This window comes from Meriones unguiculatus, chromosome 6 (assembly GCF_030254825.1).
Source record: "Meriones unguiculatus strain TT.TT164.6M chromosome 6, Bangor_MerUng_6.1, whole genome shotgun sequence".
Lineage (NCBI taxonomy): Eukaryota > Metazoa > Chordata > Mammalia > Rodentia > Muridae > Meriones > Meriones unguiculatus.
In genome coordinates this window covers 45,542,191-45,570,163 of record NC_083354.1, presented here as the reverse complement: position 1 = coordinate 45,570,163, position 27,973 = coordinate 45,542,191, and the positions used below count along the sequence as shown (strand labels likewise).

General features: G+C 44.9%; 1 protein-coding gene across 1 annotated transcript in view; it reads right to left on the bottom strand.

Annotated features, from left to right (window-relative positions):
- Atp2c1 (ATPase secretory pathway Ca2+ transporting 1) overlaps positions 1-3,107 on the bottom strand; it is a 115,891-nt gene extending 112,784 nt beyond the window's left edge. The window contains exon 1 of the mRNA XM_060385378.1: positions 2,802-3,107. Coding sequence (XP_060241361.1) covers positions 2,802-2,909 — 108 coding nt within the window. The 5' untranslated portion in view covers positions 2,910-3,107. The remainder of the gene's footprint in view (positions 1-2,801) is intronic.
- Between the last annotated feature and the right edge of the window lie 24,866 nt (positions 3,108-27,973).

Below are 27,973 nucleotides of genomic sequence, written 5' to 3'. Positions count from 1 at the left end.
TTTCTCCTCACTTCTGAATTTTTGGGACAGAGTCTCACTATGTAGCCCAGGCTAGACTCTAGTTTGTGATCCTTCTACCTCAGCTTTCCAAGAGCTAGAAGGTGTGGGTTGCCGCACAGGTAATACTCTCTATTTGCTTTAAGTGTATTTAGTCTTCTGGTTATAACAAATTATGTTGGTGTTTTTCAGTTACAGCAGCAATAGGCTTTTTTTCCCCTGAGCAAATTTGCTAATGGGTGATCTAAGAAATATGTACAGAAAAAATAGGAGGCAGTCGTTTGCCTACATGGTAATTGCAGTCAGAATTCTGACAGTGGCCTGAGATTTGGAATACTATTTAGGACAGGTCAGTAAGCCTCCTGTTCTTATCACTACGTTGTTAAGAGGGGGAGTGTGGCAGAAAGGATAAAGCCTAAAAACTCATGCTTTTATATTTTAAAAACTCTCCCTTTTATATTTTCTAGCTGGGTGGCTTCCAGGACAATGCTCCCTGTCCCCTTAGCTTTCTGTTGTAGATCTGGTTTACAGGAATGTAAAGAATAGAGGCAATGCGTGTGCAGGTCATTCAAAGGTAGACATCATTAACCTTCTTTGTAACTTTTCACCAAGTTTAACCGGAGTGACCCAATTTCTCTAATTCTGTTAGCCGGCTGTAATTGGCTTTAAAAAGGACAGTATTTCTCCATTAACACATATAGGAGGTTGAAAACACAGCATGATGCTCCCCGTTGTTCCCAGACCACCCCATGATTGGGGAGGTGAACACCTACGCAGCCTAAGCCTCATGTCCCCATACTGGATGCTAACGTTCTTCTGAAGGCATGATTGTGTAGCACCTTCAAAACACACTTTCAGTAGCTGCGTGTGGTGGCACATGCCGCTAATCCCAGCATTTGAGGAGTGGAGGCAGAGGGTGAGGAGTTCAAAGTCAGTCTAGGTCAAACTAGGCTATGTGAGACCAAGTCTTAGAAAGAAAAAAAAAAAAAAAAGGTTGGGCCTGGGGAGAAGACTCAGAGGGAAATACACTTGCTGTACATGCTTGAAGAGCTGAATCCTAATGCCCAGAACCCACATGAAAAGCCATGCTCAGCAGCACACGCCTGGAAGGCCAGCACTGGGGTGCTGAGCGGCACCCTGAGGGCCTGCTGGCCAGCCAGTCTAAACGTCCAGCCTCAGCTTCAGTAAGGCTGTCTCAGAGAACAACATGGAGAAGAGACCAAGCAAGGACATCTTGCTCTCAACCTCTAGCCTTCACACCCATCCCCTGGGCACCCCAACACAGCACACATACATGCTTGTATGCACACACACCACCTACACTCTCTTATACACACAACACAGAGAGATAACTTAATAAATAAGTGAACGATAAAAACAAACCTAAAAGCCTACGGGATTAGTTAAGCAACATAGCCATCTCGCTACACACACAGTACTCAGAATGGCGAAGAAATCGGTGCGCCACCCCCATGCTGTGTCAGCCCATTCTTTCAGCCGTTTTTCCCTTCCCCTGTGGAAGAAGCCTATGACATCAATCCTGGGGAAAACAGAGATGCTGGGCATCACCAGGTGGTTCTCCCACTTTCCACTTCAAAGCCAAGTCACTCTGAGAGCAAACACAGAAATGTTTTTCACTGAGTTTGATACCACAGCTGAGACGGAGATGGACCTAGCCTAGCTCCCTTAATGTAGAGCACCTGAACCTCCAGCATTGGTTAAGAACATGGAAGTAGAAGCCTAAAAGCAATTTCCTCCATAATCATAATAACGGTGACCTGTCATTTTTTTTCAAATGAGGCCTGAGCTTCTGGGGAAAGGAATCGCCCAAAGGCTTTTCCTTCTGCCGTCCTCTGCTTCCATTTCTACCACAGAGGAAAGCAAATGCAGAACACGGGCAATATCTCCTGCCCACTTCTGCCCTTCTGGTTAAAGCACAGTGCATATCACTCGTGACTGGTCATCTTCAGTGTGGTGACAGATCTGTCTTTTACATTTGTATTCCATCGTCATGCTTCTAAATGAACCACGGGATTTAAGTGGGCCACGCATTGTTATTCCTTCCGACAATGCAGCGCAATTATAAAAGCAGTTTTTAGATATCAGTGTATAATGCAATCAGTGTAATGAATACACATGTCTTTAAATGAGAATAACTAGACATTTTAAACAGGTTTTTAAAATGCTTATACACCCATGTACTAGAGTCTCCTGCTGGAAACCGTAGCTTTCATTTGGCTAAAAGGACTAATCATTATTGTGCTCTGTCCCTTACCCATCACGTATAAGAAATTACCTGTTATATCTAAATGATCTCATCAGCCTACTAATGATCTGATTAATCATTAGTAGGAGATAATCTTCATTTCGAAAATTCTGGTGACATTAACATACTCACAGAAACATGCAGGAAAACAAATGTGTTTCTAGGGTCTGCTATTTCATCTATTGAGCTATGAATAGTTTCAAATTTTGTCTTTGAAATACTGAAAAAAAATTATGAGAGCATCAAAGAACAAGCTTCACGGTATGGTAAGTTTGTCTAGTTAATGGAAGAAAGCAAAGTATATGTTTTCCTCACAGAACATTTGCTTCCTCTCAGGAGCCAAATGTTTCCAAGTTCAAGTAAACCCTTGCAAACAAGCCTGCGCCTCCGATTGTCAAGTGTGAGTAAGTGCAAGTTGGATCTGACCTGTGCCTAAGAAAACAAGTAAACCAGCAGAGACTCCTTTCCTAAGCATGGAAAAACCACACCCAGAAATAAGCACCAGTTATTTTTAAAGTGAGCACAAACAAAGTAATACCTGTTCTTCGGCTCTTTGGTTTCTCAGCGTTGATAAGTATTTCCTAATCGAGTGGAGAGGATACTTTTTGAAGTAAGAAAATCTAGATGGCGGCAATAAATTCTCCATAGTGAGGGAATACCGGAGGGTCCTTGTCTGCCCCTCCCTGCCAGCAACCAAATTCAAATCCACTTGGCCTCTGACGCCTAGTGGATTATTTGAAGCTCCGTCACTGTCACTTCCACTGTAAGCAAAGCAGTTGTCCTTCTTAGATCTTCCTCTTTGAGTGAGAGTTCCTGGAGAAAGCAGACAGCTGAGTGTGGCCGGATCATCTAGAAGCCTCCAGAAATGCAATGCCCAGGGGCCGGAGCCAGAAGAAGTTTTGGGGCTGGTGCAAAGAATGTAAACAGCGATAGCAGTGTGACTGAGTGTCCTATTTTGAGCAGCGGTGCTCTGTTGCAAGCTATGTTAATATTAGCTAGCTGGTGACTTTCCATGCCCACAGACTCTCGTGAGGTTTAATTTTAATTCTTTTGACAGTATTTCTGTTTTTTTTTTTTTTTAAAGAGGGCATGACATGTGGTTTTCCCAGTTTCCCTTTAGATTTCTTGTCATTGCCAGTACACACTAACAACCTTCAACTGTGTCTCAGCTCAAGAGTTCATTCCGCCTTGAGAAGCACTGTTTTAGGAGAATCCTTTTGATTATTTGTATTTTTATTCTTCTCTCACACATTACATTCCTACCACAGTTTCTCCTCCCTCTCCTCCTCCCAGGCCCTCCCCCACCCCAAGTTTTCCCCTCACCATCCACCCCCTTCCTCCTCCCCTCAGAGAAGAGCAGGCCTCCTAGGGACCTCAACCAAATACTGCAGAACAAGTTATAATAAGACCAGGCATATACCATCACATCAAGCCTGGACAAGGCAACCCAGTAGGAGGAAAAGGGTCCCACAAGTAGGCAAAAGAGTCAGAGACAGCTCCCCTCCCCCCACAGCTCCCACTGTTAGGAATCCCCACAAGAACACCAAGCTACTCAGCCATAACATATATGCACAGGCTACAGGCTCTCTGATCTCTGCAAGTTCCCATGAGTCCCCAGCAGTTGATTCTGTGGGCCCTTTTAGGAGAGTTCTGTTTTAAAACTGAGCAAATCACACACACACACACACACACACACACACACACACACACACTGGCATTATGAAGCTGGCCAGCTCTAAGGACCCTCAGTGTGCTCTGAGCTGCATGATGCTACCTGCCATGCTTTGCATTAATTGGACAATGGCTGCAAACAGGTTCTTCCCCGAGTTAAAAGGCTTCATGCCTTGAATCCTTATCACAAATCCACAGGCTGAATTCAGAACCATTAAATTCCCCCAGACTTTCTCCTGAGTGTTTGGGAGAGACACTGGTACACGCATACTTCTAACTATTATAAAAAGGATTTGTGCTTTCAAAAGAGAAAAAGGGGGTGGGGGTAAGAAAAGAATACAACAAGAGGTCTGTGGTCTTAACGAATATGAAATTATACATTTGAAAGTTCAATTTCTTCGTGTTCTATAGAGGTCACAGGGTTTGTCCTCTAAGTCCTCAGACCCCACGCCCACTGTGTGTTTGTATGTGTTGTGTGTCAGGGAGTGCATGTGCACCCACACACATGTATGCTGGTGTGTGTGTTGACATGTGTTTGTGCATGCAGCCATGTTTGTGCAGTTGTATATATCCATGTTGGCCCGTAAGCTAGGGGCTCAATGTCCTCCTCTGTCACTTTCCACCTTATTCCTTTGAGACAGGGTCTCAAGGGAACCTGGACTAACTGGCCAAGCCGATTAGTCCCAGCCATCTTCTTGCGTTCTGCTCAGCACAGGGCTGTTGTCACAGGAATATAGAGGAATAAATATAGTGCCAAGCTCTTCATGCAGGTGCTAGGGATTCAAATTCAGAACCCTACTCTGGCATAGCAAGTGCTCTTGCCTTCTGAGCCATCTCCCAACCCCTGCCCCCCACCTTTGTTCTTTCCTAGCCTTTTAAAACCTTCCAGTAGCTGAGTTGATTGGTAGAAATGTTATACCATTCCAGTTAGGAGCTGTCATGTAGGAACTGAGGTGGACACCCATCCACAAGCATGTAGCTCGGAGGTGAGCTGCAAGAGGAAACGCTAGTCTCTTTTCCCCTCCAGTAAGAGCAGAGGCCGAGACAAAGAGGGGCTAGGCAAAGCTCATGTTCCAGACAGAGCTGTTCCCTGGGACAGCTAGCTCCCCTGGCACTCCTGGATGGATCACTTGTCTTCAGGGAACACACCTGATGGCCTGAAGTGGAGCATGCCACCAGCCACTGAGACCATCGTCAGGTTGGCCTAGGGCCCATCAGCAGATTCATCAGGGCCTGGAAGCCATTCCAAGAAGCCCTTTCCCTACTGCCGCTGGCGATGCTTCCTCAGAGGCCCTGCCCCCCTGCCACCTCAGAGGCCCTTCCCTCCTGCCACCTGTCTAGGTTCACTGCTCTGTGTACAGAAACTCTGGGTGTTCTCTTCTATTCCAAGGAGACTATAGACTCTAATGAGGGCAGAAGAGAAGCAATGTGCTCTCTGCCAGTTCATGACCCAGAAAAGCAATCAGCTTGCAAGCCCAGACACCTGGGCCACCCCAAGTCCCTAGAAAGAGGGCCCCAGGGATAAGAGGGACAAGTTCTGCTCACATCCATTGTGGGATCTACAAGCTGCCCCCTTTACGGCTCCTCTTAGAATATTTGAACTTTTATGCTTTTGTTGTGGGCAGAAGCCCACAGCCTGCCCAGCATGGCTGCTGATCAAAACCTTCTCCCAATGATGAGCACAAAGCAGACTTCATTTTAGACCTGATGGTTGTTTTGTGATCACCTTTTCCAGGCCTAAGGAGAGCGATGAAAAGAGAAGAGAGGAGAAAGGAGAAGAGGAAAAAAAAGAAAAGCACAAGACAAATGTCTGTTCTATTATAACATAAAATAGAACACATGAAACAGATCTCGGTGAGCTGGAGATGTGGCTCAGCAGAAAGCAGGCCTCTGGGCACAGTCCCCAGGGTTGCACAAAAGGGGAAAAAAGAAAGAAGCAGGTGAAACAAATGCAGCTAGGATTCCGTTAGGTATTTAACTAATAACACGTATAAATTATAGGAAACAATTTGGCTTTTGGACATTTATAGTGAATTATTTGTCCTGTGTCAATGTAACCTTATAGCACATATGAAGTGAAGACCCAGAGAAGGTAAACAATGTAGCAAGATCACATAGCTACAAAACAAAAGGGAAGGGTTTAAGCACATCAGCCTTCCTCCAAGTCTGCCTGCCCAACCAGCACATTGTACAGCCTCTTAACCCACACCCAGAAATGCACTAAGGGTCAAAAGCTGTTAAAGCGAAAAGTATGTGTAGGCTGGAAGGAATTTACATACTAGGATGATCAGACTGAAGACCAGATGCATCATTACAAAAAAAAGAAATCATACACTTCTTGTCCTGAACTTTCTGTAGAAAGAATACACACACTGCAAGCATCTGCCACGGAGCCACTTTCCCAGCCCTTCTGAAAACTTTTATTTTGAGACAGTGTCTTGCTAGGTGGCCCAGGTTGGTCTTGACCTCTTGATCCTCCTGTCTCAGCCTCCAGGGTAGACGAGATGACCGTGTGCGTGCCACAGTGCTTGATTTACCAAGCTCTTAAAGATTCCTTCATGCTGTGATTCTGGTGATGTCGCAGAGAGGCCACAGCACTGCCTGTCTCTGCTGACACGGGTTACGACAGCCCGTCTCATGCTAACGCAAACATGAGCAAGGATTTTTACGTACCGGGTTTCTCAGGCCAGAGTCATAACCAGCTTGTGTTTCTAGCGAGGACATCTCTGGCGTGGCCTCCACGGGTGACAGTTTTGATTGCCACTGTAACTGGTGAGAGGCAGCTGACCAGAGTCCTCGTGACTATAGCATACATCTGCAAGGACCAAAAGGCCCCTGCCTCTTGCACAACAGCACAATAGGGGATAAGGCCAATTATCTGCTACTGTGCACGGCTCGGCCCCACCCCTTGTCGTCTCCTCTATAGAAAAATAGCCAGCAGGCACCAAATATCTAGAAAAGTGAGGCTGCATCCCCACTGTGAGAGGACAATCTTGTGTTCTCTTTAGTTTCTAAGAATTGCCAGCTTTTTAATAAGTGGATTAAACCACCTTTTTTTGTTTGTTTGTTTGTTTTATTTACTTATTTATTTATTGACTAGAAAAGCAACAACACTGAAAGGCCAAATAGTGGTGAGGGATTAGTTTTCTCCTTTTCAAATATTAGAGAAGAGGGGATGAAAATGTGAGTTTTCTGCCATGTGTATTGCACACAGTTAGCACAGTTAGGGTGCTGCATCAATGCACACAATTGCAAACTTATTGAAAGAAAGAGAAGAGAAGAATGGAAAAAGAATGGAACCCAAGAGTTAAACTCAGGTTGGGGATCAGAAAAGGACCGTAGAAAATGTATCTCCAGGATACATCTCCAGGATACTTTGATTTTTTTTTTTTCCAAACTTCATCAGGACAAAAACTAAAACCTCACTAATCTCCTTGTCCTTCCAATCGGTGCTAAGACATTCCATCAGGAAAATGACTCCACTTTCTGGGAATTAATCCAATCTAGAAATAGAGTGACGAGCAGGCAAGCAGAATGATGGAGAAGCTGCTAGCCCAGAACACGAAAGCCATTTTTTATTATAAAGTCTACTGTGAAATCGCTCTCATCCCTCCTGATCTGCAGATGCTGGCCTGGCCTCCGCCTCTCTCCCAAGGACAGGGTTAAATGGGATCAGCAGAGGGGAATGGGAGACATTTAACCCTGCTCATCAGGACAAGTAACGACAGTGTCAGATTCCACCTCATAGCAAGATTAAACTCCACCTGCAACTATGCAGGGCATTTTCTTAGAGCCCATACCACAGAGGGAATGATTAGCCTACAGCTACGTAGGGGACATTTTTACTTTCCTAAAAGCAACATAGAGAATCCCTGGACATCCCCAATTTCATCCACAACTCAGAAAATTCCACATCTAATTGTTCTCTAAGCTGCATAACCTTTGATGACTTTAGATTTCTCATTTCACATGTTAATGTCTCAGATTTAACAATAGCTCAGTACCAATAAAACTATTTAAGAAATAATGATATTTTTTCTGCAGAGTTTAGACCCAGTGGTTATTAACTTGTGGGTCTCATCCCCTCTGGCAAGCTTCTATCTCCATAAATAAATAAATTACAATTCATAACAATTGCAAAATGACAGTTATGAAATAACACCAACAATAATTTTATGGAGGGGCGGTCACCAGAGCACGAAGAACTGTAATAATGGGTCACAGCACTAGGAAGGTTTAGAAGCACTGGTTTAGAGTCAAACTTGAACACATGTGAGAATCGCCTGTGTGGTCCGTTGGCAGGTCTGTGAGAGCGTTACCCTCCAAGTTTCTAATTCAGTTAAGTCTGGGGTGAGCAGCAAGTTTTGGCCCCTGTTACGTTTCTGGAGGTGCTGATGCCGCTAGGCCAGGACCTTCACTTGGAGCTGCCAAGCAGGGGTGTGGAAGTAAAGGGATGGCTCCTGCAGAGACCACCCTGTTTGAGAGCTTCCACTCATCACACATTTGTAAATGCGTTTCCCCAGGGTTGGTGTGTTCCCCCAAACCAAAGGCCATCTCTTTTCTTATAGCTGCTTCTTCATGAGGAGGCCCCCATAGCTATCAGGGTTCTCAGGTATCCCCATTAACTCCTGTCCTCTCAGACAAGTCTTGACTTAGTATCAGATGGCTCTCAAACTTTCACTCAGTTCCTCTTATCACGTTGCCGTGACACTATCAGCTCTGGCACTAACACAGAGAGATCAACTGTCAGTCGATGGGCCGGAAACCACAGCTCTGCCTTCACCTTCTACCACAGGGCCTTCCCCCCTTCAAGTTAGAGAAGGAAGCCTTAAACCAGGACTTCGAGGATCCACAGCCCTGTGCAAGCCACTCCCCAGCATAATCTGCCTACCTGTATCTTCAGTGTGGTTGCTTTTAGGCAGAGTCTCTACAGCCTCAGTGATTTAACTACAAACAAATTCTTTAAAGAAACACGAGGAGCCACCAGGAAGCTTACTGTTTGAGTAGGCTAGGGGAGCCTGAAGGAGACGGTGGATGATTTAATTTGAAAGGAAGACAGTAGAAAGGTTGTTTTTTATGGCAAATCTTATAATCCTGTGCTCCTTCACATGTGTGTTGTGTGTGTGTGTTTCAATGCAATAGGAAATTCCCTTACATACATATGTAAACACCCCCCCCCCCACTTTGGCTGGATCACAAGCAGTTTTCATATTGGTGCACGGACTAGGCAGAGGCTTAATAACATGAGCAACAATCACCATAGGGTCAGTCTGTCTCTCTTGCTGACATCTTGAGTGTAAAAGACAGGGGCATGTGGGTGTGTTCATTTTTCAGTTCTTAGAGTGAGAGTTAGGCTGGGTGTGGGGAGAGAGGACCCAGTGGTTAATAATAACAACAACAACAATAATAAATAAATTCAGGGATATTTACTTCCCCCCCCCCAAGATACGTGTTAGGTGTTGCCTAAAGCCGTGCTATTCCAAAAGGCCCACGGGCCAGCAGCATCAGTGTCCTCTGGTCCTGGGGCTTGTGAAAAATGCAAGATCACACTATCCTCAGGTGATGCATATGCCACCTGGAAATGAAAATACATATGACTTGATCCTACTTATCAACTTCGTAAAAGGACCTGTTTTACCAGTCTGCTGCCCCTTGGCTGTAGACATCTTCCCATCCAGCCTTGGGGCCAGGGTCTGAGCCTTATCTGTTGTTCATCAGACTTTCCTCTCGATCAACAGACATATTAAAGGAGCACGTGATTAATTATGCATAATGATTATACACAGAGTGTAGGCCCCCTTGAGCTTTCTCACATCCCTTTGGTTTCTGAATCCAGACTGGTTACAATCAAGATAGCCCAAATTATGCTAGTTTATGTTTTCCTCTGTGTCTACAGGGTTTCCTTTATGTCTTCTGCACATTTCTCGTCCAGTACCTCTGGGAGCCATGGGTTATGTCTCTGTATGGTTTCAAGCAAATGTTTGCCAGTTGCTGGGTGATGTCATTCTTCCCTTTCCTGTTCAAACTCTGGTGCCACACCACTGTGGGCCTGATATCCTAGCAAGGCTCACTTTCCCAGGGAAGGCCACGAGATTCTCAAGGTCCAAAGCTTCTTCCAGGCTTCGGCCATTTGATTCTCTGCTCTCTGGCCCGCTGTGCAGTCATAAGCTGTTCTCCCAGAAACACACCCACTCCTGCATTTGTAAGAGGCTCTTCGGCCACTACTCCCAGAACCCTTCTTTCAATCTCCACTTCTCAGCACAATCCCCAAACTTTACTCCGAGTTTCTCACTTGGCATACTGCTCCTCACACAGGATCCTTTTTATGACAATGTCTGAATAGTTCTTCATGTCTTTTAAGGACACCCAGCTGAAGCACAGCACTTGGGAACCTAAGAATAGAAGAGCCTGAGTTCAAGCCTTGCTTTGGCTATGAAGACATTGCTCCTAAGATGATTGCCTTGTTTCTCCATTCGCTAGATTCTCTGACCTTCATTTGACAATGTGTCTATCCAAACTCAGGTTCCTCTGAGGCCTTTATTCTTGTTTTCTCACTGGACGCCAACTGTGGGCTCTACCTCGGGCCTGCTTAGTCCACTTTTACCAAGAATTCTGCTCGGTTATTACAGCGGAAACCGTGCCTCTCTGTCGCTGCCTTATTAAATTCCTTATCCTTTGCCCTCAATATCACCCAGGCTGCCTCCTGCAAAAATCCAATTGAGTCCATCTAACAAAGGATCCTCTAGACCTGATGTTTCCTCTCAGTGATTTTCCACTCACTGATATCGAACCTGCTCATTGACTACATTTCTTCCTATCCTTATTGTATTTGGACTCGAGCCCAGCCTCTGTCCCCTATGACAATGTCCGATTACAATAGTCCCTTCATGAAGTGTTCTTTACTGTCGATAACTAGTACCAGGAATATAATTTTCTATCATAATACTAAGGATGCAACCAGTTCCTTGTACATGCCAGGCAAGCACTCTACCACTAAGGCTCATCCCCAGCCCTAAGAGGATTTTTTTTTTTTCAAAAGACACAAGATAAGAGATTCAAGAGTTGTAAAGCGTGTTATCTGTTAAAGCCTTTGGAATGGTTCAGGATTCTAGTGAAATGTTTCTTAGCCTTTCAAATGCACTCTTCCTCCTAGGAGGTCTCAGGGTAGCACCCAAGAGTCTTCATTTATAACAAGTTCTGCAGTGATGTGGGTGTCCCATGCACCCCATTTTGATTATCAAGAGCCTGGTACCTCTTTCTTAATGCAAAATCAGTCAATATCACCTCTCCTTTAAAGCTTCTGTTTTAAAGCCCTGGCTACAAGAATTTGCCCAATAACCCACACTGAAGTGTTTAACAATTTTTCTGTTGTGTTTGTTACTTTTCTAATATTCACTTAGTTATTAAATTAATTGCTTTACTTATTTCTCTCTGGCTTCTCCATTGGTGCATGTATTCCAGTAACCACACTCACCTCGGTCTCCATTGTGTGCGTGTGTGTGTGTGTGTGTGTGTGTGTGTGTGTGTGTGCTGGAGGCTTTGGATGTCAAAAGAGGGTGTTGGATGCCCTGGATCTGGAGTTACAGGAAGTTGTAAGGCACTATGTAGGTGGCTGGGAACTGAACCCAGGTCCCCTGCAAAAGCAGCAAATGCTCTTAACTGCTGAGCTATCACTCAGTCAACATTTTACCCCCAGTACTGACCACAAATAGTTACAAAATGTGGAAGCCAGTGAACAGAGCAAACAGCATCTACCTAACAGAAGAAATAAGATGAAGCCTAAGGCAAAGATCAAAGGAAACTGTTGGTTTGTACATTGGACACCCTCCCTCCTCCCCACTCCACCCTGATTTAGGGATTGGCAGATCAGTGGTTCTGGAAAGAGGGTTGGAAGCAGCAAGCTTGGTTGAGAACCTTCAGGAAGCACTTGGGCCACAACTAAAACATTATTTTTGCAGAAGAATGGAGTATATTTTTTCTCACATTCTCTTGTTTCTTGGGATGTGTACTTTTTTTTTTTTTTTTAATTTCTGCCTGTGTGAAATCGTGTTTGTTTTCATTCAATTGGCCCTGGTTTAAATAATACTTCCTTGAAGAGGTTTTCTTTTATCTTTTCTTTTCTGTTTGTTTGTTTTTGAGACAGGGTTTCTGTGTTGTGGCCTTAGTTGTCCTGAACTCCACTTGTAGACCAAGCTGGCCTTGAACTCACAGAGATCCGCCTGCCTCCGCCTCTCGGGGTGCTGGGATTACAGGCATGTGCTGTATAAGCCCGGCTTGAAGAGGTTTTCTAAACTGCTGTATTTAAATTATGATCCCCTTGGCTTCTTCCTCCTTAGCTATGTCCCTTCTTCATGAAGCCAGTCCACTAAACCTGGAGTGACATGAAAAGCAGTATTATTACTCAGGCATGGTGGTTACATATGACAACCCAATGCTAGGAAGGCTGAAGCAGGAAGATTGCTGTGCATTACAGGCTAGACTGGGCTACAGTGACCTTGTCTCAAATAAGCACTAAGGCTATAACTCAGTAGATAGGGAGAGTGTTGGCCTGGCATTAAGCTCTGGGCCCCATACCCACTACCGAAAAAACAGGTGAGGTGGCCTGTACCTGCAGTCCCATGCACTTGGGAAATGGAGGCGGGATCAGAAGCTTGAGCTCATCCCTGACTACATGGTGAGTGTGAGGCCAGCCTTGAGTGCACGATGCTCTGTACACACGTGCACTTTCGAACACATGATCATGCATACATGCCCACGGCACATTTAAAGAGATGATAACAATAAAGAGCCCCTTCCTCAGTGCACACACCTTTCCTTCCTTCCTCCCTCCCTTCCTCCTTCCCCCCCCCCCCCCGCTTTCCTCATTCCTCCTCTCTCTCTGTCTACAGCCACCTCTCCTTCCCAGTGCATAGGAGGCTGAAGCAGTAGTGTTATGTATTCCAGACAGCCCAGGCTAAGACCCTACCCTAATCTCTCAAAAGCTCTTGATAAAGGTTTGTGGTTAAGATGTGAACAAGTAACGTGTGGTGGCTTGTAACTCCAATCCCAACACTCAGGAAAACAGCCAAGAGTTTGAGGCTAATTTGTTCTACGGAGTGAGTTTCAGGACAGCCTGGGCTGCAAAGTTGAGACCCTGTATAAAACAAAATAAATAAACAAATAAACAAATACATAGATGAACAAATAAATATTAAAATGAAAAGAAAAAGATGTAAATAAACTAACTTTGTGGAAAAGATTAATTAAGACCTACCAGAGGCCTGCATGTGTTTGCTAAGAATACCACACAGCCTGGGGGCTTAGGCACTTTTGCTTTCACGGGTCAGGAGACCTGTAAGACCAAGGTCCTGCAGGAGGTAGGGCCTGCTTTCCCTCTGCCTGCAGGTGGCCTTTGCCTTTGCTTGGTCTTCTTGTCTCCAAAGTCACATTCCAAGGTCCAGGCAGCTCTGACTTCAACAGGTGGATTTTGTGAGCCAACCCCCCCCCCCAACACACAGCAACCTGGACAACTTCAAATGGTGTGATTATCCATGCCTCGTTGTCATCACCATGCACACATGCACAAAGACAATCTACTGCTGACTTTTCTTAATAGTTCAGGTGTTTCATCTTTCATAAGACTTTCTGCAAAGCTTCTCACTCCTGCTGGAAATAAATACTTCGGAATATACTTTATCTGAATTTCTACAGTAACACTTTTTATAGAAATGTCAGTTTCTGCCTTCAAGCTGGATTGTAAGCTCCCAAGGCTCAAATAAATGTTTAGGTTATTCTTTGCTGAGGTGCTGGGTAGTTTTGTGTCAACTTGACCCAAGCTGAAGTCTTCTGAGAGGAAGGAACCTCAATGGAGAAAATGCCTTCCTAAGATCAGGCTGCAGGCAGGCCTGTATGGCATTTTCTTAATTAGTGATTGATGGGGAGGGCCCAGTCCATTGTGGGTGTGGCCATCCCTGGGCTGGTGGTCCTGGCTCTATAAGAAAGCAGGCTGAGCAAGCCAGTAAACAGCCCCCTCCATGGCCTCTGCATCGGGGGTTCTTGCCTCTGGGTTCCAGCCCTGTTTGATTTCCTGTCCTGATTTCCTTTAATGATGGGCTATGATGTGGAGGTGTAAGCCGAATAAACCCTTTCCTCTCCAAGTTGCTTTTGGGCATGGTGTTTCATCACAACAATAGTAACCCTAACTAAGAAAGTGAGATGAATCAGTGGCCCTGAGTTCAAACCCTGGGACCTACGTGGTAGAACGAGAGAACCAAGTCCAGAAAGCTGTTTTCTCACTTTCACACGTATACCATGGCATTTGTGTACCCGCATACATACGTGTAAATAAATAAAGTGTAAAAGCTTAAATTGTTCTCAAACATTCACATTTGATCTTAATTGCCATCATCTATCGATGACTGACTCTGTATCAAGCTCTGCTTGTGGCTTTCATTTATACCAGGGGTTCTCAACCTGTGGGTCATGACCCCCACAGGGATCAAAGATCAATCGGATGTTGTGCACCTCAGATATTTATATTATGATTCATGAAAGTAGCAAAATCACAGTTATGGAGTAGAAACAAAATGATTTTGTGGTTGAGGGTCACCACAACGTAAGGAACTGTATCAAAGGGTGGCAGCATTAGGAAGGCTGGAATCCACTGATTTGTAACATCTTGTAACTGTCCTGCAAAGTAGGAACAGGCATCAAACAAGTCAAATGATTACTACGTGCCTGAAAGCTCAGGGGAAGTAAGTGATCCCCTTAAGAGCCCAATCCAGTTTATGTGACCCTAAGTCCCAACTTTTTAACCATCGTGCACTACCGTTTCCATGGCTGTTTTTGGATCTTTTACCTGTAAACAAAATGCACACAGTAGATAAACATAGGAACTTATAAAATAAAACCCAGCTGAAAAGTATGCCAGCCGATTGTTACGATGTCAGCCTTTCTAGTTAAAAGCCCTGGTCACTAGTGAACTATTCTAGGTCTGGATTTCTGTGCCTGAAGTGTGGTCACAGGTGTGTGACCAAAGTCGTCTTCATTCGCACAGTAAACAGAGCCCATGCTCCCAACTGAAAAGTCGCTTTGGCCTCCTCCTCCCTGTGCCCTTCTGGTCTTGTAACCTCAGGCCAAGCTCATCGCCTGTTTTCCTGATGTAGTACTTGTCAGCATGCCAATCAATAGCATAAAAGCCTTCACTGGAAGATGGAAATAAATAACCATGAAAGAGGCAATTTAGCACACGCAGTTTCGATTCTGTGAGGTCATCAATGAACGCCTGCGTGCTAGCCTGTAAGCAGAATACCGAGAAGTGCTAGGCGGACCAGCAGGAGCTGACTCCGGGGGAAGGGTAGGCAGGTTGTCCTTGCTAGTAACCCACTGTTGGCTCTGTGACCGGAACAACACCTGTCCAGACTTGCTCTACCTCTCTACTTTTATAACATTCTGAGTAATAACGCCTCAGAACTTAGGTACGTTATGCTTAAGTCTGCCAGATGAAAAACCCCTGTATTGCTCAATGGTATAACACATTCCATCGAAAGGAAGGAACTTTCTATCTTCAGCATTCCAAAACAATTCCCATTCTAATTCATAGTTATTTGTTAAGAAAGTTTTATTTTGAGTTATTTCCTTGGACTATTGCAAACAATATCTTTTCTCCCCTCATGTTGGTTTTCAGACACACGCACAACTCTCTCTCCAGGTGCCTTTGTTTATAGTTATAACATCTTTTTTTCTTTATTGCTTGTGAGTTCCCTTTATCCCTTTACAATTTCTCCTGCTCCAAGGTCCTGTCTAGATCTGACATCTTGTGATTCTGAGTTGCTCCACAATGAGAGCTGCGTTTTAAACTCTGGGCTTGTCAAGTTCAAAAAGCATGTAAGGTCAAAGAGGCAGGTAAGGACAACAAAGGGCTGTTACTGCTGCGCCTCCTCAGAACTGGCAAAGCAGCTTAAACCTGCAGCAGGCAGTGTGTGTTGCCGATTTATTTATGGGGCTGTAAATCCAGAAAGCAGCCTGCTTTTCAAGAGTCCATCAAGGCTTTCTCCTCCCCAAGGACTTTCCTCTGTGTGCTTTTGTTCCTGGAGATTTTAGGCTCCAAGTCTGGCATTCCTAACAAGCTGGGCTCAGGCACCCATCCTCAATGTGGCGGTTAATGAGACAAATAGTAGTGAAAATGAGAAACGATTTGTCCAGCGAGAACAAAGAAAGCGGTGTGGTGACTTCGGGTCCTGACATGAGGATTAGGGTTGGGCAGAAGGCGAGAGGCATGCTGGGACTAAGCAGACCTAGTTCCTCCATCGTTGTTTTGGCTCCTGCCTCATGGTCCATCCTGCATGTGGTCAGCACTGTGTGAAATTTTCTGAGGTACAAGCTCCTGCCCTGGCTGGCCACAGGGCCCTAGCTTTCCCCTTCCCCAGTGTGAGACCCCGTTCAGTGTTGCGACAGCTCAATAGTCACAGAGAGGCACAAGCTCTCTTCGCCTATCTTTGTTCCTTCCTGGAAAGTTAACATTTTTATGACTCTCTTCAGGTATATCTGTGTAAAAACTGGCTCCCGCCCCCACACGGCAGGTGCACAGCTTTCAGGTTCCATATGCAGGATTTCTTCCACTCTTGTCCTTATTAGGAACTTTCTTGTTTTGTTTTGAAAGGAGGTGGCTTTGTAGCAGGTGCCTCCATTTGGCAGCTAACTCTGCCAAGCGCCGCTGAGTTTCTCAGTCTGGCACTGGGTTCTTGCTCCTGATGGAGGCAGATGTAATGCAGAGACTAGCATTTGAAATTTAATATGCGTCAGATTGGCTGGAACATCTAAGGAATGAAGAATTTCATCGTGCTAATTTTAAACACCGGGATAACTAGAGAACACGTTTGTCTTAGTCAGTTTTCAGTTGCTTTAAAGGTACCCAATATGGAGTAGGCTATAAGAGCAAACGTGTTACCAGGTTTGAAGCCTGTAACCCAACAAGGCAGGTTTGGCCACCTTTGATTAACCAATTAAGGCAAGTTAACAGGGCAACAGAAAAAGGAGATTTACTCAATATGTCTACATCGGGAAGAGGGACCTTTTGGCCTATTGTTCTGAAGTCAAAATAAATGGTGCAAACATCTGCTGAGCTTCTGGTGAAGGTTTCTTGCTGCTTTGAGTCATGGTTAGCAGGCAAGCATGTGAAAAAGGCAAGTTTCAAGGATGGGGAGGGGGTAGAGTGGGCGTGCTTTGTGACAGCCTGCTGGCATCTAACTGCTTGTTGCTGTAACAAAATAGCTGACAAAAACAGCTTAAAGAAAGAAGGAAGACCCTCTGAGGGCCATGGGAGCCTATTAGAGAAGGTCCTCTGAAAGGCTCCACCCAACAGGAGATTGCAGCAGAGGCTGAGACTCACAGCCAAACTTTGGGCAGAGCGCAGGGAGTCTTATGGAAGAAGGTGGGGGTGGGGATAAAAGGACACGGAGGGGACAGGAGCCCCACAGGGAGACCAACAAAGCTCAAAAGTCTGAGCCCAGGGGGTCCTGCAGAGACTGATGTGCCAACCAAGGACCATGCACGGAGAGGACCTAGACCCCCTGCTCTAATGTAGCTGATTGGCAGCTCAGTCTCCATGTGGGTGCCCGAGTCATGGACTCAATTGCCTGCTCTTTGATCACTTGCACCTGGCAATGCAGCCTTGCCAGGCCACAGAGGAAGAGAATCCAGGTAGTCCTGATGAGACCTGGTAAGCTATGGGCAGATGGCAGAGGAGGAGAACTCACCCTTTCAGTGGACTAAAGGAAGGGGATGGGGGGGCGGAGGGAGGATAGGAGCGGGAGAAGTTGAGGGAGGGAGCCTCAATCGGGATATATAATGAATAAAGTGTAAAAAAAATTTTTTTAAAGAAAAAATTATTTGCTGGAAGGAAGGAAAGAAAGAAAGAAGAGTCTTTTATGGCTGTAGACATAAGGAGAGATAAAGGCTATCTTAACCAAAGAGGCAGAAGGAGACTGCAACCAGGTGACAGGTAGGGGAGGGGGCAGGAAGCAGAACCTCTCTCTAAGGGCCTGGGAAGACAGATCTTTAAGACCTCCAGGCAGGCTTCCTGGGACACACAGCCTCCAGAGAGGCTCCACCCCCTGAAAAGTCCACGACCTTTTATTTGGACTTGGGTGTTCAAACTTAGGAGCCTCTAGAACTCAGTGGTTCTCAACTTTCTTAATACTGTGACCCTTTAATACAGTTCCTCACATTGTTATGACCCCCAACAACAACAACAGTATTCCGTTGCTACTTCACAACGGTAATTTTGCTGCTGTGATGAATTGTAACTGTAAACATATGATATACAGGATATCTGATATGTGACCCCTACATGGGTTGCGATCCACTGGTTGAACCACTGCTGGAAGAGCTGGTTCACATACAGACATGATAACCACTCAGTCCTGGGAGTGAGAATTTTGTGAGAAGGGCAATGAGATTTCCCCATCACTTTCAGAGGGGCCAAGCATACCCCAGACACAGCAATCCTTTGTAGCCTCCCATCTCATGGTTATCCTAGCGAAGGATCTGTCTTCAAATGCAGAGTGTATCTTGTCCCCGGAAAGGAAGGGGTCACGGGAAGAAACCATGCTTTATTCTTGCTTTGGAAAACACAACCAGATTCAAATGACCACTAGGCAGGCACAGAATGACCATGCCAGTGGCTCATGCCTACATGCTCCATGGTGGGCGTCCCTGGAATGGTAGCTACATGCCTACACCTGGGAGGCTGAAGTTGGAGGATCACTGTGAGTCTAAACTAGCCTGAGATACAGAGCAAAACTCTGACTCGTGTAAACCCCCTAGCAAAGCAAAACCTTGGCTTGGACTGACAATTCCTGCTCAGAGCAATGACAGCAATAAGATGCCTACCCATCCTCTCCCGGAAGTGGGTGTACCAGCCTTCAGTTGCTGGCTCTCAATTCTAAACATGCTATTCTATGCTCAGCAATGCTGGCATTCTAAAACTAACTTTTGATTTGCCAGCTTTTTTTCCCATGAGGCTTTCCAATGGAAAGCAGCTGTGAGCCTGAACGCATGAGACAGAACTTGTGCCTTCGCGTTCCACTTTTGCTTCCTGTCCATCATGAGAACCACCCCAGTGCAGCAATTTGTTTCAGCATAGAAAGTGTCTCTGTTGTGCAGATTGTCACCATTCCCCAAGACAGCATCATGGCCATCCCTTCTCAGGCACTCAGAGGACTCAGGCTTCTTCTCAGAGGACTGGGCCCTGGCCTTCAGGCCCCTTCTCTGATCCCAGTAGCTAAAAGAATAGCAGCTAGTCAGTACTGCTCTTGTCAGAAGTCTGGGTCCTAGCCGCTCCCAACTTTGCACTGGAATGTTTATGCTGTTAGACTTCTTGCGCGCATGTACGTGGAATTAGAATCCAGGATATTTTATTTGACTATATTAGGGATAATGATGTCTGGGCACGGTGGTATATACCTGCAATCCCAGTACTCTAGAGGCCGAGGTGGTACCATCAGGTGTTCAAGGCCAACCTCAGTTTTTTAGAGAGTTTAAAAATGCCTTGGGCTACATGAAATCCTGTCTTAAAAACATTAAGATAATAAATCATAAAATAAAAGGAATGATGTCATAAGGAGGCTAGAGGACTTTAAGACCTTGAGTCTGTTGTGTTAGTGTCTTTTAAACCTGTAACTGTATGTCAGACATCTTGCCCAGGTTTACACGGAGAAACTGTATGTCTCCTAGAGTCAGCATGTTTAAAATTAAATCATAATCTCTCCTCTTAAATCAATGACTCTTAATATTACCAACCAGAACCCCATAAGCAGTATGCTAGTCACATACAGTCTCCAAGTTATGGTAATTTTAATTTTTAAATCTCCACTCAAATCTTCATAGCCCTAGTTCAGATCTGCCAAACTCAGACTCACTGACAAACCTTAAAACCCCTCCTCTTTGTCTCTTACCTCCCAACTCCTTTCCTTCTAATCTTTCTAGATTGTGTGATTATAGAAGCACCTAAAAATATTACCAAAACTGTATGCCAGAACACAGTCCCAGATATGTCCAGTGAGTTTAAAAGGCTCTTTCCCCATTCTAAATCATTTCAGATTTTTGTCTTTGGTAATTTGTTGCTGATGTTTTTTAATTTATTTTTTATTAATTACAATTTATTCATTTTGTATCCCAGCTATAGCCTCCTCCCTCATCCCCTCCCAACCCTCCCTTCCTCCGTCTTCTCCTCCCATGCCCCTCTCCAAGTCCACTGATAGGGGAGGTCCTCCTCCCCTTCCATCTGACCCTACCTATCAGGTCTCATCAGGACTGGCTGTATTGTCCTGCTCTGTGGCTTAGTAAGGCTTCTCCCCCCTAAAGGGAGGGGATGATCAAAGAACTAGCCACTGAGTTCATGTCAGAGACAGTCCCTGTTCCCCCTACTAGGGAACCCACTTGGACACTGAGCTGCCCCAGGCTGTTGCTGATGTTTTTAAACATGGATCCCAGGTTGCTTCAAACTCCTAAGTAGCTGAGGCTGGCTTGAACCCTGATCCTCCTGCCTCCAACCTCATGAGCACAGAGATCCATGCCCAGTTTGTGGTGCTGGAAGTTGAATGCAGGACTTTCTGCACGTTAGGTGAGCACCCCGACAGCTGCTGTACACCCCCAGGCCTCAGAGCTGGTTTTGAATTTGCTTATATGTCTCTTATTTCACAGTTCTTGTACTTATTATTCATCAGACTTGGATTTTATTTATAGTGTTTTGTTTATATTTATAGTTTTCATCAACTGTAGAATTTGCATATTTATAGTTTTCACCAAAAATGGACATTTCATCCTCTTCAATTGGAGTTCCCAGTAACAATGTATTATGTTGCTCTGCAGAGCTTGTTGTTTGTTTGTTTGTTTGTTTAATTCTTTTGTTCCTTTTGTATACTCTTGTTTTATCTTCAATTCACAAGTCTCCAACGGTGTCAAACCTGCTGTTGGCCCCGTCCAATCTACCTTTTCGTCTCAGTCGTTTCCATTTCCATCTCCAGCAGCCCCGCTTGGTTCTTTCGTTTGTGTTTTTCACTTTATGGTTTAATGTTTCAAACTGACCGAGTACTGTTATGTCATAACCGCCGCTTCAAGGTCATCTTTTAATTCCAAATCTGCGAGTTGGTGTCCATAGATGATCGTTTTCCCTGTTATGAATTTTGTTTTACTATTTTTTTGTATGCCTGGTAGGTTTTTTGTAGGTGGAAGATAATCCGGGTTCTATCTTGATAGTTGTTGAATATTCCCGTGTTCCTATAATATTCCTCCCTCCCTCTCTGGAAGCCTCTAACTTGGTACCCAACATATAGTTGGACGTCAATAAACATTTTGAATTCAATTTTTGTCTCGACTCACAAAATATCTTGAATGGCAAGTCTCATTGTTTTGGCTACCTGGCATCTCTGACTTCTGCCAGTGATGTAGAGCCTTTCTTACTACAGAAACCACAATGCCAGTCTCTTATTTTTTCTATCATCTTTGATATCACAATGAGAGTCTCTAAGATCCTACAAGGAGGCCAGGACCTTTACCAATAGCTAGATTTAGTCTAAGAAGTCTAAGAAGAAGCACATTGAGTTGATTCTAGGGACAGGACACAGCAGTAAGAACACGGATGCCTACACCGGTTCTCGTTAGGGTGTGTGTTTGTGCATCCAAATGTCTACCAGTGCATGAGTGTGGAAGTCAAAGGGCAAAATTGGTCCTCTCCTTCCATGATCTGGTTCCCAGGCACTCAACTCGGGTCAGCAGGCTTGGAAGCAATCACCTTTACTCAATCGTGCTATTTTAGTACCCACCCTAACGGTACAACCCAGGCCAGCCTCAAACTGGTGATCCCCTTGTCTCCACCTCTTCAGCACATCCTACTGGCATATACACCACAACCAACTCATATTTAGAGGCCATATTCCCAGTAGCCATAACAATAGTGGCCGAAGAGATGTCTGTCAGATGTTCCGTATGGCAGCGGTGGGGTCTTTAGTAGCTCTGGCTGTAGTGAGACTGGGAGCTCTTTAGTGAATGTGTGGTTAAACCAGCTTATCCAGCCTTTCCAGGTTTTCTCTATTTGATCCAACATCCTTCAACCCTTGTGCTATTAAACAATAATACATATGCAGGAATGAATATGTATAAGTAATGAATCTTTTAAACCATTTCAAACCAATGCTCAGATCAAGAAACAATATTCCCAGCATCTAGAAGTTTCCCCATTTCTCCTCCAGTCACAGCTGCTCAAGGATCAGTCAGTTCTTATCCAGCATCACAGATAGTCATGACTGCAGTTCTCTTACTTTATACAAATTGATTCACGCTATGCTTTTTAAATGTGTGTCAGCATTGTTAGTGCAAATTATCCATGTTGCTCTGAATATAGTTCATTCTCATAAAGCACCCCACCATATAAATGCATATATATCTATGTGTACAAACACATCTCTATCTACCTAAGCACCTAGATTCAAATCTGCATTTGTATTGGGGTCCTCAAGCTCACCCTCAGGTTCAATGATATGCTAGAAAGACTCAGAGAACTCAGAAAAGCTGTTTTGCTCACCGTTACATTTTATTCCTATATAAAGATACAGATTCTAATTGGCGTGATGAAGAAGTCCACGTGGTTGGGTTTGTGGGAACGATAGCTATTTTTGCCAGTGGGGTAGCATGGCCAGTACTCTATCCTTCCAGCAATGACACATGTCAACACGTCATGTGCTGCCAACCAGGGAAGCTCACCTAAACTGCCTGGCTATTTATTGGCATTTAGGCATGTGGGCATACAGCACCAGTGTGACAGACAATTACTCAGTCGCCAGTCATTTCGGATGGACACAATGACCCAAGCCACAGGCTTTTGCTGTGAGTCCAACTCTTGGTATAGACTGCTGTTACAGACCAATGCTTTAGGTATACAAAGGTGGGATAATTCAAAAACAATCAGAGATCACTTCCCAAGAACCAGAAAAAGACTCAGTACTGAAGACCTCGGGGGTATCCTGGCTCTGAGTAAAGCATGCCTGTAGGGTTAACCCTTGTGCACACCATTATCCTGTCAATAAAGGTCTAAGCAGTTTAAGTTTTGATTAATGTAAATAATGTAGCTTTGAAAACGCTTATACACAAGGAAGGACTTGTGTGCTTATCCATAGGATGTTACATAGAAGTAGGAAATAGTCTACTAAGGAAAACGACCTTGGGGCAGGAAGACTGTAAGAGCCAGAGGTAGTGGAAGACTCTGAGGAAACACTGTTTTGCCGGCACAGCAGGTCAGTTGCAGATAGGCACTCACAGTGGTTTTGACAACACCCACAAGCCCAGCAAAAGCTCGAGCTTGACAAAATCCCAGTGTGGAAGGGAAGATGAACATGAAGGCCCACCTCTAGCCGAGGAGCTATCGGCAATTGGTAGTTTCTGGGAGAGGGAGAATCAGTCTCCTCTGAGGGTGGGTTGACCACTGTCAAGGGGAGGCACACACACACACACACACACAACAGGATAGAGACAACACAAACCGATGGGTTAAAAAAAGAGAGAGGACACAAGTTGGGAGAATAAGAAGGTGGGGATGGATCAGGGAGGAGTTGGCAGGGAGGGTGAATATGACCCAAATCCATTCTATGAAATTCTCAAAGAGTTAATAGAAATATTATCTGGAGATATAACCTTTGGGTCTGGAGAAGTGGCTCATTTGCTAAGAATACTTGTCGCCCTTGCAGAGGAGCTGGGTTCAGTTCCTAGCACCCATGTGACGGTTCACAATGTCTATAATCCCAGTTCCAGAGGACCCAACATCCTCTTCTGTGGTACACAGACATACACACAGGCAAAACAGCCATACACACAAAGTAAAATAAAGAAGTGTTTTTAAAAATGACCTTTGTTCAACTCTCATACACAACAGCAGAGCTGTTAGCTGCTAAGCAAAGCAGGCCCCACTTACAGGGAAACCCCTGCTTTAAGATACTTCCAGATGGAGTTTCCTTCTTCTTAAGTTAAACTTTGCTGGAGAAAACTGGGCACATCTGATGGTGTTCCTGCCCACCATCTTTATGACACACACTGGAGATGCTTTCCGTGTTCCTGCCTACCACTGTTCTCTTTTGAACATGAAGCCCAAACCAAGCACAACCAAGAAAGGAAAGAACGGAGAAAGATCTACTGCCTTCATCAGCACAAAAGCTGGCCAGGGAAGAGGAATACATGGCTTTAAGGTCCCAGCTCTTACGAGACAGAGGCAGGATCATTGAGTGAGCTGGATAGCTGGAACTACCTGGAATTCGCAAGCTCTAGGTTTAGTAAGAGATCCTGCCTTCATAAATAAAGCAGAGAGTCATGGAAGAGGCACCTGACATAAACTTTAGGCCCCTTTATACACAAGCACATTTGTGCATGAGCAGCCATACGTCCATATGCAAACACACATACACAGGCAAGAAAAGCAAATGAAAGATTTGAAAGAATGAATTTCTGTTGTTCAAGCCACACAGCGGTGATATGCTGGAAAGTTAATGCAGCTACAGAGTACAATAGCTCTCCTTGCTTGTTTTTGGAGTGTGTTATGTGCAACAGAGGACCAGAAGACACCATCTTCCATCTTGAAAATACGCTATTTAAAAATGGTGTGGCAGTGCACACCAGTAATCCCAGCACCCGGGAGGCAAAGGCAGGTAGACCTCTGTGAGTTCAGGGCTGACCAGGATTAAAGGGGATGAGTGAGAAAAGATTTACAAAGAATTAAACTAGACCAAAAAGTAAACTGAACTTGACCTGGTCTATTCGTGAGAACTTTGAAGAAGGCTTGACTAAATTGGGACATTCCGGGCCAATGAGACAGCTCGGTAGATAAATGTACTTGCCGTTAAGACTGATTAATGAGTCAGTTGACCCTGGGACCAGCTTGATGGAAGGAGAGGCCCAACTCCTACAAGTTGCCTTCTGACCTACATAGACACACACACACAAATGTAAAATAATAATAATAATAATAACAATTTTAAGAGAAATTTCAAAAGATTATGACCACCCTACTCCTTGCTCTCTCCTTTCTATCTTCTACATTGATAAGCAAATTTGCTTTCTAGCAGCCAGAGTGGAAACACATGGACTCCTTTAGTTTGTAGCTATGGTGATCTGTTCCCGTCGGGGGGTGGGTATTTTGGAATTTTTTTTTTTGCCTAGGTTCTTTTCCAAACCAGAAGATTAATAAGCTCTCTATGGGGGGATGGGGAGCATGACATGTCTCTAGACTCCTCATCACCACTAACCCCATCATCTGACCAGCCACCTTCAAAGAAGCTGGCTTCAGGCTGAGTCCTTGGAAGGATAGAAGATGTTGCATTATTAAAGTTCCAGCGTTCCTATTTGCCCTGACAGTCAAGCTTTTGATTAAAGGGGGAGGAAGAGGGTGACAGGGAGAAAGCACAGGGGAGATATTAAATGCAGTCAGAACGAGTGATTTATTGCCCTCTCAATTCAGCTTGGCAATCATGAGTATAATAAATGTGTCTCCTAAGAAACTTCCCTTCCACCTCAAGTCCTTCCTTTGGCTCTTTGTAGCCTTCAATCTCCATCCACTTTCCTTTTTTCTTTTATCTTTTTGTTTAGATTTAAATTTATTCCAGCAAAGTTGCCTAAAGGCCTGCTAGGTTGAGTGAGGAGAGCCAGCCCTTAAGTATGCAGAGCGAGCACGGCAGAGCCTCATGACCCTTAGCTGGTGCTGCTCATGAGTGGCTTGGTTGCTGGAGACAAAGACTGTTCTGGGTCTTTGACTCCTTCCCCCTTCCTCTCGGAACAGTGTCACTGTCACTGATGAAATCTGCTTTTTAAGAAATAAGACAAAATCTGTGTGATGTAAGTAAGCTTCATCACTTAAGCACTTGTAAGTGCACATTTTGGGGATTTCTAGTGCATTCACAGTGGGACATCAGCACTAATTCCAGAACTCTTGCATTACCTAAGCCACCAGTTCTCACATAGGACCCCTCCTGCCCCGGCAACCACTGATCTACTTCCTGGCCCCAAGGACCTGCTTGTTCCGGACACTCCATCTTCTGTGTAGGATATCTCACACAGCGTGTTCAGGCTTACTCACATTGCGTTCTGTACAATATTGTATAATTTTTGTATGGCTGCTCAGTACTGTTACATGGACACACTAAATCTCATTTGTCTATTCACCCATTGATGGACATCTTAGATTGTCTCTATTTGGGGACTATTATAAACAATGTTTCTATAAATATCTATGTACAAGTCTTTGTATGAACAGGTGTTTTCATCCTCCCCCCATGGGCTTGACATTTCTGGGTCATATGGAAACTCTTAAACATTTTAAGTATATTCATTTAGTCTTTATTTATGTTCTTATTTATGTGGGAAGGGCGCATGCAGGCCACAGTACACACAGGGAGGTCAGGCTTGGTTTTCTCCTTCCACCATGTGGGTCTCAGGGATCAAACTCAAGTCATCAGGCCTGGTGGCAAGTTTACCCACTGAGCCAGCTCCCTGTCGCCTGCTTTATGAAGAGCTGTGAACTGCTGTCCAGCCTCTCACCCTTTGAACCCTGAGGAGAGCAAGATGCTGAGATTGGATTTAGGCAGCGTGACGCCGAGGAGAAGCTGAACCAGCAGAGAAAAACGGCCCCAGGTAGGGAAGGCCAAGAGTTGTGGCTATACAAGATGCCAAGGTTACATATGTCAATGTCAGCATCAAGTGAGCACACGGATTGCGAAGCGCTGTGGGGAGTGAAGTCTCGGAGCATGATAAGAGGTGCAAAGAAGGGAATGTGAGGCCCTGTGACAGAGTGAATCCTGTGCACTTCATTTGTGATGTCAGTCAATCATTACAACATAATGAAGAAAATAGACGGCTAACCAAGGCTCACGGAGGTTAAGCATATGGTTGCTTGACATAGTCTATATCTAAGCCAGGATTTAACTGCTGGTAAACACCATAGAAATATTTCAGACAAGACAGAGAAAGTCCTAAGATAAGGCAGGGAAGCACTCACTGTGCTCCAGAACAAACAAGACTTCTTTCCGTTTGTTCTTCCTCACAGAGAAAGGAGACTGTCGTTTGGGTCGATGATTAGGACGGTGTTCTAGTTTACTTCCGGGTGCTGTGATGAAACACTGACCAAAAGCAACTCGGAGAAAGAAAGAGTTTACGTGGCTTGCACTTCTGATCACAGTGGATCTCCGAGGGAAGTCGGGGCAGGAACACAAGCAGGAACAGAGGCAAGAGCCATAGAGGAGAACTGCTTCCTGGCTTCTTTCCTCTGTCTTTTCAGCATTTTTTTTTTTTTAACACAGGCCAGGCCCACCTTCCTGGGGTAGCACTGCCCACAGTGGGCTGAGCCATCCTGCATCAATTACAACCAGAACAACTCTTCAGGTGAGGATACTATTCAGGTGATTTTAGTTTAGGGCAATTGACAAAAACTAATCAGCCCAAAAGGCATCCGGTGACACACAGCGTCTGTGCATAACAGTATCTAATGATCCCGTTTCCAAGCCATTGCACTCAGCAGAATGTCTTCATTTTGTATTTTGTTTTGAGACAGGGTCTTACTAAATATCCCAGGCTGGCCTTGAACTTACAGCCTTCTTAGAGATAGCGTTACAGGCATGTACTACACACCTCAGCTCCTATTCATGCTTTAACAGGTATGCCCTGGGTTATGCGCTGCTGTGCCCCCGCATTTCTCTCTGCATCTCTGTAAAGCACTGCCTCTCTGCTACAGACAGCAAGTGCATTTCAGGAGGAGGAGGAGGAGGAGGAGGAGGAAACTCAACTATTTACAGAGAAAACAGCTTCACAAAGCCAGCATTCTAAAGCCACGCCACGAGAGGCTTTTCTTTCAGCAAGCCACAAAATGTCTGAATGGATCAGGCTAAGTACCTCAGCCCTAGGAGGAGGAATTTGTTCCATCACAGAGTTGAAATGAGGCTTCTTCTATGGGTAATGAGGCGGTACCCTCACCTTTCCTCAGTGTTTTATATCTTCGGCCTCCCCCTCCCTGTGCAGACACTGATG